Raw genomic sequence first — 18,559 nt, 5'->3', positions numbered from 1 at the left:
GTGGTCCATGAGATATTTAACTAACAGGCAGGGTTCAGTAGTTTATGAGAAAGTTTCAAGATAAGTTGGCTCTCTAAGTATATGTTGGAGATGACTCTCAGCTACCACCACATCAAATCTTATCTCCATGTCTGTAAAACTGCTCGAGTTAGAGCAATTTTTAGTGTTGACTCCAAAAGTTAATCAGTGGTGGATGCTCATCCAGTCATTACTTCTTGTTTTGTTTATTTATTTATTTAATTAAAAGCCGTCCTGCAGGGTCATGAGGTATTTTGCTAACAGACAGACACGCGCTCACACACAAAGACATAAGAGGCGGGCTATAAGAACAGGGTTAGTCCCGCGCTCAGCTGCTCGGTCAGCACCACGGACAGAGACAGAGGTTCGCGCTGAGTGCGCTGATCCGGATTGACTCCGCAGAACAATGTGAACGCGCGTGAACGGTTCAGGTTGAAACCAACCCGCAAGAGACAGGCACAGACAGGCAGAAAACAAGAAATCTGTGCTATTGCAGAATTTTTGTGTCCAACCCACCCACCAAAAAAAAAAAAAATAAATAAAATAAAAAAAAAAATCCACATTTCTCAGGTTGAGCCAAAGTTTCTGCAGCAGTCCTGTCGGTCTGTGTGTCAGACCAGCCTCTCTCTCAGGTCTGAAACCTTCCCTCTGTGTTTGGCAGCGATGCGCCGCAGTGTTTCACGTCAGTCGGATGTAACCGGATTGTTCCATCAGACGGAATTACCCGCATCACTCAATCAAATCTCCAATTATTGATCAGAGCCGCTCTCTCACCGGCTCCTCTCTCTCTCCCTCTCTCTCTCCTCTCCCGGACTCAGTGCTGCAGCCAGAGAGGATTGCATCAAGAAGAAGAAGAAGAAAAAAAACCTTGTCGTGCACTGGTAGTTACCTCTCATCACCCCAAGATCCATTATTTTACAAAACAAAACAAAATAAAAGGGTGAACAGAGTCTACTGCCATGGGTTTCTGTCAGCTCAGTCCACTTTACGCCCCATAAAAGACGGTAAGAAATGACTTTTTTAAATGACTTACTAACATTATTATGCATCTGCTCGCACTTTTCCTTCTAAAATCCAGACTTGGATACAGCATTGTACATACATTTTCTTTTATGTTTTTGTTATAAGTTTGACTTTTTTAAGATGAAAAGTGGAGCCAATTAGAGGGAAGCGCACAAAACCGGCAAGATTCAGCTCCAGTTTAGGACATTTTCAGATGATCCCGCTTTCTGTACATTGAAGCTGTTTTTGCAGCAACAGAAGCCCCCCTTTTCTTTTTGCGCTGAAAGTGTCTGAGCTGTGGCTCGTTCGTGCCTCTGCTGCGGTCCAGCCGGCCGGCCGGCCGCCCCAGGGCGGCTGAAGCACTCTGCGCTGCCGCCAAGAGAACAGCGGAGAGGATGCGGGAGCGCAGTTTAGGCGACTGACTCATCCGTGGAGAGCAGGGAGCAGGGAGCCGCTGACATGCAGGCGCACAGCCGCTGAACTGGAAATGTAGAGGGGGGAGGGTGTGTGTGTGCTTTGTTTGCAGTCCCAAAGGCTGCTGCTGTAACACTGAAAGGAGGGCTGACTAAAGAAAAAAAGAAAAATGTTCAGGTGAAGTGACTGCAAGTTAGATTACAGAGTTTTACATAACACTAAAAAAGAGTTGGGACTGTGTATAATGTTAATAAACAGAATGCAATAGTTTGCAAGTCTGATAAACCCACAATGAAGCATAAAATATCCCATGTTTAAACAGAATTTGTACATTAAAAAAAAAAAAGGAAACAAGACACATCTCACAAGGCCATGTTCCCCACTGTGAAGCATCCCCTCTTCTGTAAATTGTGAGCTGAGGGAACCAGTTGCTGGAGCTTTTAGAAGGGGCCTGTTGTCCTGTTCTTGTCTGATATGGCGGTACATCACGTTTCATTACTCCTGTGTTGTGTCAGCAGCGAAGGCAGGCAGAGAAGAGAGACCCCGCACACAGAAATTCAAACCATCCTCTGTTTGAGGGAACAAAAAAACAAGAGACAACTCACTAGGCGTGAGGATTTTATTAGAAATGTATAATTTATTTAAAATCTATGCCTAAAATGAATATGTGTTTACTTTTTAAATCAATTTTATGATTTAAAGTCTTTATTAGGGGAAGAAAGCAGGTTATAATAAAAGTGTGTGTATTTGTTAGTCTGTAATGTTCCCACAATATCTCATGAACCACACTTTAATGGAGCAGGAAGTAACCACTGGTTGTACACCTACAACATGATTCAAGATGGCTGCCACACCTAACTCACCTTAGAAGGCTCAAAAAAGGCTATAATTCAGTTCATTTTACAGATATTGGGCCAAAATCTGGTGTTGCTGTAGCTAAAAGTCATTCATAACATATCTTCCAAGTGCCACTCATTGCCTGAGATTTTTGCCTAAAATTTTAGCCTTAACTATTGGAGTCAACTCTGTTTATCTGTTAGCAAAATATCTCCTGAACCACTGGACAGCTTTTAATAGAACTTTAAGGTGATCATTGGATGTACATCTACTGATTAACTTTTAGATACACATTAGCCATAAAAAATGGCTTTTTTTGATATAGAGCTAAAATTTAATGTTGCAGTAGCTGACAGTCATTGTAATAATACAAGTGCTTGTGCTTAATGTTTGACAGAAAATGGCAAAAACTCTGTTATTGTCATGAAGTGGTGCGAGCGTGGCGAACCCAATTCGCAGACTCATAATTGAAAAACAAAAAGATTTATTTTTAAATAACAAAACTGCAAACAAAAAGCTGACGTGGCAGCAAAACTAACAACAAAAATCTAGGTGGTTAACAGAGGCGGGACAAGGCAAAGCAAAAACAGAGAGACCAGAAACCAGACTAAAATCAACACGAGCAAACAACAATGAATCGGCAGGTAGGTGGAGAGGAAGACCAAGTTTTAAAGCAGAGGGTGATGAGGAGAAGTGGGAACAGGTGTGTGATTAGAAGTGAAGACAGCTGGAGATGGGTGTGACAGGAAACCAGAAAACTACTGAGCAGAGGACAGGTGAATGATGACAACAAACATGAACAGGAAAAACTAAACTGAAACAAGAACTCAAACCGAAACAAGACAATAATCAAAACAACAAACTGAAAACACCAAACTATGACAGTTATGTCTTAACAGAAGATGATTTTAGTTTAAAACTCAGCCATGAAAGGCAATGGGTGATATGCCTACCTTCAAGGAATGCAAGGCTTTCTTTCCTTATTACTGAATTTATGAAAAAAAGATCCTAAATATTAGTTTAAACTATACTTTCTTTGCTAATTAAAAAAAGTTTTAATATAAAAAGTTCTTTAGGAGGTTGTAGCACCAATGTGTATTTGAAAATATATTATTATGAATAACGATGATAGGTTCTTGTGGTGGAACTTTGTTATGTATGTTGACAAAATTGCCATAAAATATGATGTATTTAATAATTTTTTTTTACAGTCCCATGCAAAGGTTTTTAACCACTCTTTAAACTTTTAAACCATTGAGTCAGATTTCTTTTATCTTAGGAAATTAGTGAAAAAACATTTTTATAAAGAACTTTAAATGACCTTCAGAAAGCCTGAATAAATATTGATCATGGCCATTTCCTAGAATTTCTAGAAGGTCTGACTCACTGGATGAGGGAAACTGAAGACTTTTGCACAGCGTCGTGTATTCTAACGTCATCTTTTTCTTCTACGACCACCGTTCCACCGTTTCCCCTCCTCTGAGTCAGTAATAGCATCAGCGTTTGATGAAATCTCCTAACTCAGACGTCTCAGATGAGGTCACAGACTCGCCGTTTTGATGGGATTACATGTGGCTCTGCCCACTCAGGGAATGGACCTGCCTCTTCTGACGCTAATACAGCAAATTACCCATCATGCCACAGTGCTTATGGATGTCTTTGGAAGGGGAGGGCGGTGAGAAGTCAAATCTGTCTGAGGATTCAGGAAGTGGGGTCATCACTGAGACATTAACTATGAATTTAAGCCCGAGTAGCATTTATAGCTTAAGAAAAGTTATAATACCAAAAGAAAAAAGAAAAAAAAGACACCAGTGATCTCAGTATGAACTGTATGATCTCTTGACTAAATTAAAGGTCTATACTTCATTAAAGAAATGCCTATCACCCACTAAAACTGATAAGCTGTGGCAGCCATCTTAAATGAGGTTGCCTTCAAATGTTAATGAGTTGTAGATGTACATCCAGTAATTATTTTAATGAGTGTTTCATTAAAAGGTATCCAGTGGTTCATGAGATACTTTGTGAATGCTTCCAACAATCAAACACACACTTAGACACACAAAGACACTGGCGAAACATTATCACTGCTTTGCATTTAGCTGTTTGTGATGATAACTACTTCTAACCATTGAAATCCAGCATCTCAGGAGCTACAAATGCTGAATTTCTACTGGGAGAGAAAGGGTAGATGAATAAATAGTGAGCTGGTTGTGTTGGTGTGAACGCTGGCAGGGAATGAAATGATCAAACAAACAAACAAACAAAAAAAGCCCAGTAGTAACAAATAAAAAAGCCGGAGAAACAAAAGGGAGAAATGACAGTGTGATTGCTCTGTTTGACAGTGTTTGGCGTTTGTCTGATTGTGATTGCTCCCGCTGCTCAGGCTGTCTGTGATGTCGGGGTCTCGTCAGCCGCGGTCAGGTGAGGTCAGGTGAGGTCAGGTGGCCTCTGTGCTCCGGTGTCGGCAAAGCTTCATCACGGCTGACAGCGCTCCTCACTGTGCAGTCCCCTGCCTCTCTGACAACATCAGTATCAGGACTTTTATTCCGAACGGTACCAGTTCAGTGACACTCGCAGATCAGGGTTGGCGTTGTCTGAAGAATTTTAAAAAGTCAATCTCATTTCCTTATCTTATAGCTCAGGACTCAGTGTAACAAGGTGAAAAACATTTCCTTTGGTTACTTCTTCAAATTAAAAGAACTTCTTATTTTTGTTAAATCTGAGTAATATTCAAGCAGACATATCATTCATCTAAAGGAGAGCACCTATAACCACTAAAGTCATGCAATAAACCTAAAAGGGATTAGTAAAGTCACCTTGAATAAGCAGCGTCGTCTTGCCCAGTAAAACTGCATTATGGTAGCAGGAGACGCCCTGTGATTTATCTTCCCCTGACAAGGGTTCAGCGTTTGTTTGAGACTGTCAAAAGGAGCTCTTAGACGAACAGGAACCACGCACTGAACAGCTCTGACCATCCCTGCCCATAAATACCTTGTGTGGAACTGTTTTATGAATTCAAAAAAAGTTAAAAAACAAAAACAACTGGACTTCTATTCTGTAGCTGAAGACGTTTCGCTTCTCATCCGAGGAGCTTTCTCAATTCAGAAATAGAGAGTGTGGAGTTGAGCTTTTAAAGCTGAGATGTGATGTAAGCTGGATTGCTTGCAAATTGTTCTCACTCTCCTAACAAAGGAGGCTCGTTAGAATCCTTGTCTGTTTTATGAGAAAATTAGTTTTTTTTTTACTCACCAGACTGGACAGGGCTTCTGCCTCACAGCAAGAAGATGTCAGGTTTTGAATCTTGGCCGGGGTCTTTCTGTGTGACGTTTTCATGTTCTTGTCATGCATGTGTTGTTGTTATTTTTCTCTGCAGTGCTTCGGTTTCCTCCCATGGTCTAAAAACATACACGTAAGGCATAACTGGTGATTTTATGAGTGTGAGTTTCTTCCTGATTATTCATCTTGTGTGTCTTTGTGTTCCGCAACCTGCTGATATGCATTCCTTCAAGGACTTTTAATTATAAAGGTTTTGGCTCTGGTAACAGATAATAATACAATACATATTTGACAAGAGGGATAACTTTGGACTTAACTGACTCCTAATGTGCATTAAGCTGCGATGCATTATTAGCACCCTCAGTGGGAAGCTGTGTGTGTGTGTGTGTGTGTGTGATCAGTGTCTATATATCCGCTCGTGACCACTTTCCTCCTGCTTTGCTTGAATTAAATGTGACAGCGCCGTTCCAGTCGGGTCGTCACTCTCATTATAACGAACCGGCTCTTTATTGAGGACAAATTGATTTTGGGCAGAGCTTTCTTGTTTATGAGGATTTTTTTTTTTTCTCTCACAGAGCTGATCATGAATCAGCAGATTCAGCGTTTTCTAGTTGAAAAAAAAAAAAAAATTCTTGAAGACCAATGCCAGCTCATGAAATATAGAACAAGGAGAGAGAGAGACCTTCTTGAAATTAAATGTTCATTTTAATAAAAAGTGAGCGATACAGAAACTGGTCCTTTTTTGCTCACGTCAATCCAGATGATTAAAAGACCTGTGTGTGAATGATTAAAGAGGGAATGTGCTGCCAGTGGGATGTCATCTGTTAGTCTTTGATGTTTATAAATGTAGTGATGATATGTTAAAAAAAATCTTCATTCTGACTGTTTTTCTCAGAACCATCTTTCCCGTTTTCTAACTATTTTCCCGTTGTTTATCCTTCCCCCTGTCTTTTAGCCTGGCTGATGATTGCCACAAACACTGGGGGTTGTCTCCTGCGGTGACACACTCAAGAGTTTCTCAAGACCCACTGATCGCACCATTCCTGCAACCTCTCGGTCCTCCCATATTCTCCCCGCTTTCCTCCGTTTTCTAACAGTTGTGTGAAGGTCTGCCCTCGGAGCCAGAATGGAGGACACTTACAATAACAGGACTTCTCTGGTCAAAGGGGCCAAAGACATGGTCAAAGAGGCCAAGCGACACGCAGCAAAAAAAGTCAACAAAGTGGTCGACCGTGCCACAGACGAGTACTCATCCCATCATAACTACACACGATTCCAGGACGAAGAGGACGACAACGAGGATCTCTACCGGAACCAACGGGGGCAGGAAGGTGAGGGCTACCATGACAACGAGGAGGGCTCCAGCGATGCCACGGAGGGTCATGATGACGAGGACGAGATCTACGAGGGGGAGTACCAGGGGATCCCGTCAGCAGGAGACAAGAAGCACAAGGAGGGCCAGGTGGCGCTGGGACAACCCGTGTCAGATGCCACGAGGGGCCGGGATGATCTGGAGCAGGAGAGGCAGGCGGACGAGGAGGAGCTGGCCCAGCAGTACGAGCTGATCATGCAGGAGTGCGGGCACGGGAGGTTCCAGTGGCAGCTGTTCCTTGTGCTGGGCATGGCGCTCATGTCCGACGGTGTAGAAGTGTTCGTGGTGGGCTTTGTGCTCCCCAGCGCAGAAACAGACATGTGTGTACCAAACTCCAGCTCAGGGTGGCTCGGTAAGGACCCTGTGTTTGTTTGCATGTTTTGAGGTTACATAGTTTTGCACAGACACGAATACAGCTGGTCTGATCCAGCATTATCCAAACGTGTGTAAGAGATCCACCAATCAAAGGTTGCCTCACTAAGGTGTGTGATTTACACTTTGTTCATCAAAGTCACAAGACAGAAAGAAAACAACCGTGCTTGATTGTCTGTTAAGGTAACACAACCACTGTTTGCATTCGATGAGCATCAAATGACTTATTTGAACCTAATTTGCTATATTTTCCAAAACCTAGTTCAGAGGTTGTAATACCTAAACCTGAAACAAACCAATTTGAACAAGGTCACCTGAAGACACATAGTGTAAAAAGAAAGGTAAAACAAAGCAGCTTCATACAGGCTTCAACACCATGCAGTGAAAAACACAAAGCAAACACAAAAATGGCTTTAATTCAGTGAGTTTTACAGACACTGAGCTAAATTGTTGGTGTGACAGTACCTGAGCATCATCCCCAACATATTTTTCAAGCACTAACAGATTATATGAGATCTATGTTTAAAACTATGTCAGTAACTGTTACAGTCAACACTTTCTGTCTGTTAGCAAAATATCTCATGAACCACTGAACAAACCATAATGAAACTCTCCAACCGTAATCTCTGGATGTACATCTTTATGTTTCTAGCTTTCGGAGCCAACGTGATTCAAGATGGCCACCACAGCCAATAGACTTTAAACAGACAATAATGGGTATAACTCAGTCAGTTTTATAGACATTGAGGTAACGTTTGGAGTGGTAGTAGCTGAGAGTTGTCTCCATCTTCCAATATTTCACTGAATTAAAGCTTTTTTTTTTTGAGAAAATATGGCATGCTTAATTGATGTTACATAAATGGCATGTTATAGGGCCGTTAAATAAAATTACCTAACATTTCTTAGAAAAAATGTCACATAAATTATTCCTTACTTCCCTCTTTCTTTTCTGCAGAATGGTACATGTGATTCAGATGATCCAAAAATCAAACTTTTTTTAATGTGAGGTAAACGTTTATCAACATGTAAGTTATTAAAATAAGCACGGGCCAGTAGCCACATTACTGGTAGAATATTTAGTTTGTGGGAAATGGGATAAACATTTTGTTCTTCTACTGTACAAGCTGCACTTTACCCTTTAGGCCGTTGATAAGAGTTTCAGGTTTCTGGATTGAGAGGGTTATTCCCTGTGAGCTCTGTGGGTTGACATGGAGTTTGAACAGTTCCTGTAGCTGCAGGTGTGTAATCCATCACCACAAAGCTGTGTCCAGGGGTTGACTCGTTGTGTCAGAGCCAGAGAGGAGAGGACATTAAATCAGGCACACAGCCCTTAGATACTAACTGCTACGGTGAGGCACGACAATTCATCATCTTCAAAGCAGCACCTGATGTGAGGAGAGCCCGACAACAGGTTTGGAAGACCCTGGAACGTTGTCAGTAAACACACTGATACGAGATGTGCTTTTAAAAATTGTTGAGTTCATCCTAGAGTTTTTTTCTTAATCCAGTGTCTTAGGCTGCTGTGGCTTTTTCTCCCAAGTACCCAAGTAAATATCTTTCATCCTCTCTCGGCGAGCAAAGTCTTGCAGGCATTCGTGCTCTCTCGACGACATCTTCTGTCGCTCCCTTTCACCTTCCATTTAAAGCCCCTCTCTTTTCATCTCCAGTTCTCCCCCTTTCTCTTCATCTTTATCTTTCTGATTGCCCTGAGGCTCCTCCTTGTTGAGGTGTTCACAGTGGCTGTGAGTGTTTCTGTGTGATTACTGTGACCTTGTTGGTATCCATTCATGGTTCACCGGATTAATTATGTTTTATTACAATGGAGATACAGTCAGACTGAAATGTTAAAAGATCTGTGGCAACATTTTATCGGCTTTAAGTGTGAAAATAAACAACTGCACATTTGTAGATGAACTCAGTGCAATCTAATTTTCACTCATTTAAACTAATTCAAGCTGAATAGGTCCTAAATTATAAGACATTCTCATCTTGTGTGGGTTCTACAAATATATTTTAGTGGAAATATGGACAAGTGTGCTCTTAATTATGTGGACCGATGTTTAGTTTTAGTCAAAGTACTTGGGGCTTTGCTGCAATATCACATTTGGGTGTTTTAGCAGCGTTTGGAGATGCTGGATGGTGCAGCTTTGAAGAAATGTTTTTTAGCAGTGTGCAAAAAAGGCACAAAAAAGTGCTAAACCAAAAACAAATCCAGGCCTTTCAGTTCTTCTGGTACTCCCCTAGTGATTGCTTGGATAAATATGCTGTCATATTTGTGTTTACTGTTTCATTACCTGGATTTATATTCTTCAAAATGATTGATCAGATATTCAAATTACCGACTTAATGATTGAAAAATACAACCACAGAAAGTGTTTAACCCCCCCAATAATTATAAGGGCAGATTGGACACCAGACACTGAATAGATATTTCTTCTTGAGAGATGAACTGATATCATAAAATTAAAACTATCTGATTATAGCATGCTCACATTAGCTGATGGACTTCAGTTGCAAATAAATACTTGTGCGTTTTGACGTACTATTGTGGCCTTTGTTCCATCCTATTCTGTTATTGTGTGAGAGGTGATTGAGCATATACACTGTTGTTTTCCTGTTTTATATTTTTCTGTAGATTTTTTGCAATCAAGCTCTGCATATTTTGTGTTGTTTTAGCTAGTTTTAGCTTGTGTTCTGCTTCTTTTAGCTTTGACAACTCTGTTTCAGCTTCTGCAGCAAATTTCAGCAAAGTCTTTCAGCACTCGGCAATCACATTACATTTTCAAGGAAAATTAATTCTCTAGTTGTAAATTAGATTTTAATGTTTTTATACGGACAATTTTACATCTTTTTTTTCTTCTTTCTAATAATGCATTCTACAGACACAGCATGTCTGGATGTAGTGGTGAATAAGATCCAAGATGCAGACTAGGAGGCAGATAATTGAGTAAACTGAAAATGTTTTTAAAAATAACAAGCTGTCAGGGAAGCAAAATAACCAACACAGAAACTGCAGGAACAAAATTAGGAGCAACAAACCATAGAGGAAGAAGAACAAGGAGCATAACTGGAGTAAACAGTATGATGGAATAATGATTGAAGGTGAACTAGAAGCATAACGCTGCAGGGAGGGGTGATTACTGAGTGTGTGCAGGTGAGGAGCAGATGAACAGGTGTTGAATGATTACCTGATAGCAAGGAAGACTGAGGGGAACAATGATTCATGAAGCAGGGGAGGGAAGGGTAAACATGCTGAAAACAAGAAAATATCCAAATAAAAACACAAGGAAAATCAAGACTGAACTGATAACAAACAACAGAAATAAAGCACACACAAAAAGCCCAAGATCATGACAAGATAAGCTAATTTTAGCTCAATATCTGACATATTGAATTTATCACTATGCCATGTGATGCTTTATTTATAGTTAAAAAAGTCCATACACTCTCGTGACAAAATATGTGCTAAAATGCTTCCAAATTAAGGTCACATTTATTTCATGTACCATATATGTTGGCTAATAATAAGTGAAAACATGTTCTCACATTTGGCATGCCGCCTCATTTTTCTGAATAACCTGCTTTCTTGCGTGCACGTTACCATGGCAGATGGAAAGAAGTGGATGCCAGCAGCAACATGGCTGTCTATAGGGTTAGCAGTTAAAGTAAATGATCCATGCAAGGAACTACAGGGAGAGATATCCAAGAGATATCCAGTCAGCCAAAAGGCAAATACTTCCAAATCAAAAGTTAAAAGGACGGCACAAATGAACTAGCTCACTGAACAAACCCTTTACCACATTTGAAACAGTTATGTTAAATAATTTAAAAAGTACTGTAAGTGTTTAGTTGCTTCTTACTGTGCTGGAATCGTTCCGCAGCCTCATTAACCACAAAAAAGCCACATATAGGAGCACAGACTGAGCCAAATGTAAAGGGGGGGATGGAGTATGACAAACACAAGAGCCTAAACAGCCTCTAAATAGCTTGGCTAAGGAGTGATTTGATTACTGAATGCAATCTGATTCAAATATCCTAATCCTATTGAACCTCCGAGGTTATCAGAATGAAGGCAGGAGTGTTATTCGTTATTATTCATTAGTGTCATGTCCTGTTTAAATACTTTAAATGTTTAAGTAACCAGAATGATGGTAGGAAGTAGAGGAGATGAATTTAAGGAGCGATACATGAGAGCAGAAGTAGAGAGACAAAGAGGTGTAATGCTGAGGGAGGGTGTGGGTGGACTGAAGCGCCGAGGTGGAGACTGGTAGTATTTAGTGAGAGAAAGACGGAGCTATTATCTCAAACACACAGACAAAAGGAATGCATCACCCTATCATTACTTATTTGTTCTCATACGCTATCTGTTCTCTGATGTAACGCACCTCATCTCCGTTTGTTTTTTTTTCAACAATCTTTTCCTACTCATTTTTCTTTAATATCCACATCCTTCTGTTGTACCCCTTCTTCACATCCTTTTCTTTTTTATCACAAACATCAGTGTCTCCTATAATGTCCTCTTTTGTTTTCTCTCGAGCTCCCTGACTATAACTTTCACTTTTTGTATTTTTTTCTATCATTTCCTCTCTTTCTCCCAGTCATGTTTGACTCAGCTGACATGCTGTGTGTGTGTGTGTGTGTGTGGGGCTGCGTGGACCAGGAGTAGCAGAGCATGGCTAAACTGCAGTAAGATGGCAGCGTCACTGCAAAGATCACACACACACACACACACACTTCTTGAACAGAGCACTGAGCTGGGAATTTTTACACAGAAAAAGCAAACTCTCTAGTTTTAAATTTGAACTGAGAGCCCACAAGTGAAGTGGACTGAATGTGTGAACGTTTCAGTGCATGTCTGAATGAAACCTGCTGTCACTAAGAATATCAGCAACAAGCCATGTCTAACAGCTTCCTTTTCACAACTGTCTTTATTGAATAATGGAGGTTTATTGTTGTGGATGCTGAGTGATTTTTCTTTCAAAATCATGCCCTTTAAGCTGTACAATTACTAATTTTCACATAAACTTGGTACAAGAAGTAAGGAAATTTGTGTTTGGTCAATTATTTCTTTGCTGTTACAATACTTCTTGGCAATAAAGCTTAAACTTTTGAAAAGCCTGTTTATTTCCCCTTAAATGAAGCCATATTTGCAAATAAAATGCATTTGTGGGTTGAGCGACAGAACTGAGTATGTGGGTTGTGCCTATGAAAAACTTTTTCATAGGCCAAATTTTTGTCTACCAATGCCAAACGGCTTATTATCCTGCTGAATCTTGTTTTGAGCTTTTGTACCCCACCTGTGAAAAACCAGTGGCAATCCCACATCTCCACAGTTTGGGACCAAACTCTGTCCTCCAAGATGACAACGCTCACCCCCGCAGAGCGAGGTTTATCAGAGACTACCTCCACAATTTGGGAATGGAGAGAATTGAATAGTTTGCCTTCAGTTCTGACCTCGATCCTATTGAGCACCTGTGGGATCAGGTTGGGTGTGCTGTTTGTTTCAGAGTGACCAACACAACCACATTGTGACAAATGCTGCTTGAAGAATGGGATGCCATTTCACAGCAGTGTGTGACTGAGCTGGTGAGCAGCATGAGGAAGAGGTGCCAGTTTATTGTTGCTGTGTATGGTTCTTCCACATGCTACTAAGGCCCCCGTTTGTTAAATAAATGTTGTTTTTCTTTGGCTGCTCCCTCTGCAGGGGTTGCCAAAATGTTTCACACCAGATGCCCTTACTGACACAAGCTGTACTTGAACCTGTAGCCTCAGGATTACAAGATGGCAGCACTGACCACCAAGCTACCACAGCCACCTGTTTTTTAAATTAATAAATTCTTAAATTGACAGTTTGTCTTGTTTCTTTAGACTTCAGAATAAGACAGCAGAATAAGTTGTTTGGCATTAGCAGAGAATATTCTGCAAGTTTTTTAAACATGCAAACCATATGCTGAACTAATTTTCCTAACAAATGTGGCTCCATTTAAGGGGAAATAAACAGGCTATCCAACAGAAAAAAAATTATTGCCAACAAGTATTTTTACAACAAAAAAATTATAAACCAAACACAAATTTAGTTTTTTTTTCTGCTAAGTTTAGAAATCCTGCCCCCACTGGCATGACTTAAATATGGCCAAACGCTTCAATCTCTTTTTATTGCGGAGGTGGCACAGGCATGAATCCGATCAAGCAGGCACAATGTAGCACAAATACGATTACATGCTGCTCAGCGTAAAGGGGCTGTTGATAGAAGAAGAGTGGAAACTAAAGGAAATACTGTGAGGGAAGCACAGGGGAGAAGTGAGATGAACAGTGGTGTAAAAGAGGCCGAAATGAGAAGAGAAATGGGAAGTGAAGCAAGAAATTGGAAAGCAAGAATGAGAGGAAAAGGAAAGACTGAAAGGTTAGGGCATAAGGGGTGAGGCAATGAGGTAAAAGGGCAGAACGTGATGTATAACAGATAGTTCGAGAGAAAAAGAAATAGGTACTGAGAAGTCGCCATGGGGTGCACCAGCTGCATGAGAGCATCGTCTATATAAATGAGACAGGATGGGTGTTTTGTGTGATGCTTACATTTTGCACCACTGTGAGTGTGAAGCATCAACGCATGAAATCAAAGGAGAGGTCACGCTGCAGCTCAGTGCTTCCACATCTCTCGGGTAGGGTAGAGGGGTCCTTTGTACGTAACAAAGCAGAAAACATGGCACAAGGGTCCCTCTCCCTTTTCTTTCCTTTGTTTGTCTCATCTCCTACCTAGAGCTCTGTCTTATTACCCCTTTTTCACTTCTGACACCCATTTTATTGCACTTTATTAGTACTTACGTCCATTGGCACTAACATAAATGCTTCATTTGCTTGCATGTGTGCTTGATCCTGTAGCAATGACTTTTCACTTCGTCATTCTGAATCTAGGTTTATATTGACCAGTTGTGCTGCTCCGAAACAAGTTTGTCTGAGTATTTAAATTTGTGTAATAAATTCAATGAGTTCTGTCACACAATTGCAGCCCAACAGAGCGGTTCTGCATTTTCTCACATCTTTAGGGTGTCCCTGTGATTGTTTTAGAGCTCAACACTGTGTCGTGGAGGAAAACTCTTTTCCCTCTGCCTGAGATGTCTCCTGATACACTGTCATCCTCCGATGGTGCTCATAATCTGCATGGGTCTACAGCTCTAAATTTAGATCCATCTCTCTGGCTTACAACAGCAGGTGGAACGATTCTGTGCATTTTATTTTGAAGTTTGAATGTGTAGTTAATAATACTTTCTAAGCGCTTCTTATGGCAAGAGATTTGAAATACGACACAAGTACAAAAAAAACGTTGCTTACAAATGCAGATAAGGATAGAGGGTGTCTGAGTCAGAAACAAGTAGGAAAAGATAAAAAAGAAAATGGAACAGATAGGATAAAATGACTCTCCATACAAAGTTAACATGGAAGATCAATTCCACACAAACTGCATAGCACTAATGATTGCATGTGTTATTTCTTTGTGTTATATTCCACTATGGTGCACTATTCTCCACTTTGCTGGAGTCAGATCTGCTGACATCATGCTGACACACTGTGGAGCTACTCGGACAGAACATCGATAAATTCATTATGTAACTGAGTGTCCTCTGAGGGATGTACTGTTAACTGTTTTGGTTTTTTTATGTAAGGGTAATAAAGTAGCAAGAGTCCAGGGTTTCTTTATAAAGAAGGTTTTATTGATTGAATAAATACCTAATCATATAAAATGAGAACAGGTGTTTGAAGGTAGCATAAAAACTGGAGGCCAGTGGATGTTTCACTCTGCATTTATAGCCCCTCGCTAATGGAGCAAATGTAAATTGTGCAAACACTGAAGAAGACCATTACACTTAGAATTGAATTTATGGGACCTCATAAGTGAGTCACCTGAGAGTGGTCACATTTTTTGCAGACAGCTGAGTTAAGAACCCTGCGGCAAGATCGTCAAACAGGTGTCGGCTCACAGCAGAAAAGGAATGTCTGGTTGCAGAAAGACAGAGGAGTGCAGCTTTCTAAAAATAATTTTAATAGTGTGAATAAAGTGTCCTTACGGCTGAGTCATGCTGTATCACTCAGGTTAGGTTTGCATCTTTTTTCTTCTTTCCCGTTGAATGGCATTTTGAGTACAAACAACTGTTTTAAACCAGATTTCTGATGAAGTTTTTGAATGCAGTTGGGCACTTTTGTAAGCAAAGCAGAATTTTCTGTGTAAACAGTTGTGTTTTTGTCTGGAACAGAAGCATTTAGGACCAGAGAAATATCTAGCTGGAGTTGCATTTCTGCAGCAGTCATCACATGCCCATGAAAGCCTCCGGTGGCACACTATCAGATAGAACATAGACTGAAGCAGTAATAGCCTCCTCTCCTCGGGGCACAATCAGGATGATCAGTGAAAGAAATCAATGCTGTTTTGTTGGAGCATTGATCCCATTTGTGACGAGCAGGATTAAAAGAGACCAGAGGGCCCTTTTGTAAAGTCAACCTGCATTACGGTTCACTTTTATTTAGTCACTGCTCAAAGCCTGTTTTCTGTATTTTTCACACTGTATTTTAGTCACTGGTAGAGTGATGTTTTAACTAGGGTCTTCTGGTTGAATTAAAAGGGGAAGTTCATTCTCACTTTAAATTAGCTTTTTATTTTTTTGGTCCAAAAGAACAAAAAATAACTAAAAAAATGTCTGCTGAGAAATAACACAAGCTTTTTATAGAATCCTGAACTAAAACAGTCTTTATTTACTCACCTTTATGACAGAATGAGTAAATGTGAACAGAGTGCATCTCATATGTGTTGGCGTTACAGAAAATTACTAATTCACTTTATTCTAAAGGTCTTTAGTTACCTTTTCCAAATCATTTTTAGAACACAGACAAAGCCTGCAGAAGTCCTGAATCAAGGAGTGCAAACCTGAGGAAATAAAAAAACTCACTGCATGGCTCAAGGTGTTACCTACAGATGTCTTATTAGCTGCCATTTCCTGTGGCTATGACGCTAGTTAGTTAATATTTTGACAGGAATTCTACCAGTTTTCACCTCCACCAGCACAGAGTTAGCCTGATTAATAGCTCCCATCATTTCATCAAGTCTTTGTCTGAATGTTGTTTCGTCATTGCTTAGCTTTGCTGGCATGTAGATATGAATGTTCAGCAAAGACAACTGTCCAGCTGAGGAAGACCCCAAGTTTAGTTGGGGTCGTCACTAAGTTCATATTCTCCTAAATAAGACAGCTAAGTTGTGATTTAAGAAGTAAATAAACGAAATCCGTGAATCCATCTGTCCAAACTACCAGCAATGATTTTTTTGGGGGGTAAAGTTTAGCTAGAATCTGATAAATCTTTGTCAAAAACTAATCAGGGTTGTGTGTCTTCCTTCCAGGCAGCATTGTTTACTTGGGAATGATGGTTGGAGCTTTCTTCTGGGGAGGGATGTCTGACAAAGTGGGCCGCAGACAGTGCCTCCTTATTTGCATGTCCACAAATGGCTTCTTCGCCTTCCTGTCGTCTTTTGTCCAGGGATACGGCTTGTTCCTTCTCTGCCGTTTCGCCGCAGGCTTTGGGTAAGTCTGATAAAGTGGAGGTCAAGGAGGAATCCTGTAAAAAAGGCCTAGAGTCCTGCTTCTAAATCTACTTTAGCATCAGTTATCAGCAGAATGTCCTCAATCAGACTGAAAGACTTTATCTCTGAGATATTAATGAGTTGAATGTATGTTGGTGCATTACTTTAGTTAGTCGAGCTCAAGCAAATAATTAGTTTAAAAATAGGATTACTTCCTTGATTACATTTGCTGCTCTTTACTGTTTACCCATTGAGTTTGCTACAGTATTTATCTATGATGTTATCTAACCAAATGTAATTATTTTCATGGCAGCTAAAACCATGAGCTGATTTTAGCTGATGGTAATCTTATAAAAATAGCTTTAATATGTTGTGTGAAAAAGAAAAATAATCAGAAATAGCATGGGTCCTCTTCCTACAACATAAACACTTTGGCAGAGAGAGGGATTTTTTTTTGTTGTTGTCATTTTTGGCAGTGTTACGGTTCCTTTAAAAGCTAATTCAGTAATTGCACCTACATCATTCTCTCCAGAGACACTCAGAGTAATTGAAAAGGTTGTCTAAGCTGCCAGAATGACCCGAATCGTCCCTGAATCGTGAGGAAACAGATCTTTTTTCCTTTTCTATTTCTTTTGAATTATGAGTCAGAGGAAATATACTTTGTGGTGCTTTTCTTTCTTCTTTTTATTTTTTGTCTTCTTTTACTTCTTCTGCTCACTCACAATCACTGTCATTTTTTTACATCAAACGGCAGCATCCATCCATCCATCCATCCATCCATCCATCCATCCATCCATCCATCCATCCATCCATCCATCCATCCATCCATCCATCCATCCATCCATCCATCCATCCATCCATCCATCCATCCATCCATCCATCCATCCATCCATCCATCCATCCATCCATCCATCCATAGCAACATAGCAACATTTGCTATTTCTTTTTAGATGAAGTTGTACTTAACTAAATTAAACCTAATAAGAACATGATTTTTTTAATGTTGTGATTGTTGAATTCTAAACGTGTAAAGGTGTCCTTACTGACATGAAACCAAAGGATAATAATGGTTACATTCCAGGTCATGACTGAAGGGGTATCTGCGTCAGTCCTTCTGAATTTCTGTATCTTTGTTTTTTTGCAGGATAGGAGGCGCTGTGCCCATTGTTTTCTCCTTCTTCGCAGAGGTGTTGTCTAGAGAGAAAAGAGGAGAACACCTCAGCTGGCTCTGCATGTTCTGGATGATTGGAGAGATCTATGCATCAGCTATGGCCTGGGCCATCATACCACATTATGGTGAGTTCCCAGGTTCACCTGGCTTGGATGGGGGCCCTGAAGGGGATCAAAAAGACGGTATAGAAAAACTAGCATTTTGACTTTTTAAAAATTTGCAAGTAACCAGATGGAGAAAAGCATTTTTTGCTTGGGTTAGGGTTTAAAGTGAGAAATACTTTAACACACATGATGTAAGTCTCCTTTTCAAAGGTTTCCCTCAGGGCCAAAAATAATTAAAGTATTTTCTGTTGTAGAGGTCTTAGCTGTGTAAGTCTGCCATTTAGGTGGTGCTCACTGAGGAATTGTCTTGTTCCCTCATCTCTTTGTGCATCATTTTCATTTCTTCTCTGGCTTTGAATCTGCAGAACATTCCCTCTACTGGTTCCTCCCCCCCTCCTGTTTAATACCCTCCTTGCTTTCTGTCCTTC

General features: G+C 40.3%; 1 protein-coding gene across 1 annotated transcript in view; it reads left to right on the top strand.

Annotated features, from left to right (window-relative positions):
* The first annotated feature begins 667 nt into the window (after positions 1–667).
* The window catches only part of sv2ca (synaptic vesicle glycoprotein 2Ca), a 30,297-nt gene continuing 12,405 nt past the window's right edge, over positions 668–18,559 (top strand). Inside the window, exons 1-4 of the mRNA XM_017413587.3 lie at positions 668–1,022; positions 6,503–7,271; positions 16,677–16,857; positions 18,001–18,152. Coding sequence (XP_017269076.1) covers positions 6,674–7,271; positions 16,677–16,857; positions 18,001–18,152 — 931 coding nt within the window. The 5' untranslated portion in view covers positions 668–1,022; positions 6,503–6,673. The remainder of the gene's footprint in view (positions 1,023–6,502; positions 7,272–16,676; positions 16,858–18,000; positions 18,153–18,559) is intronic.

The sequence above is a fragment of the Kryptolebias marmoratus genome, linkage group LG1 (genome assembly GCF_001649575.2).
Source record: "Kryptolebias marmoratus isolate JLee-2015 linkage group LG1, ASM164957v2, whole genome shotgun sequence".
Classification (NCBI taxonomy): Eukaryota; Metazoa; Chordata; class Actinopteri; order Cyprinodontiformes; family Rivulidae; genus Kryptolebias; species Kryptolebias marmoratus.
This window is presented reverse-complemented; position numbering and strand designations above follow the sequence as displayed.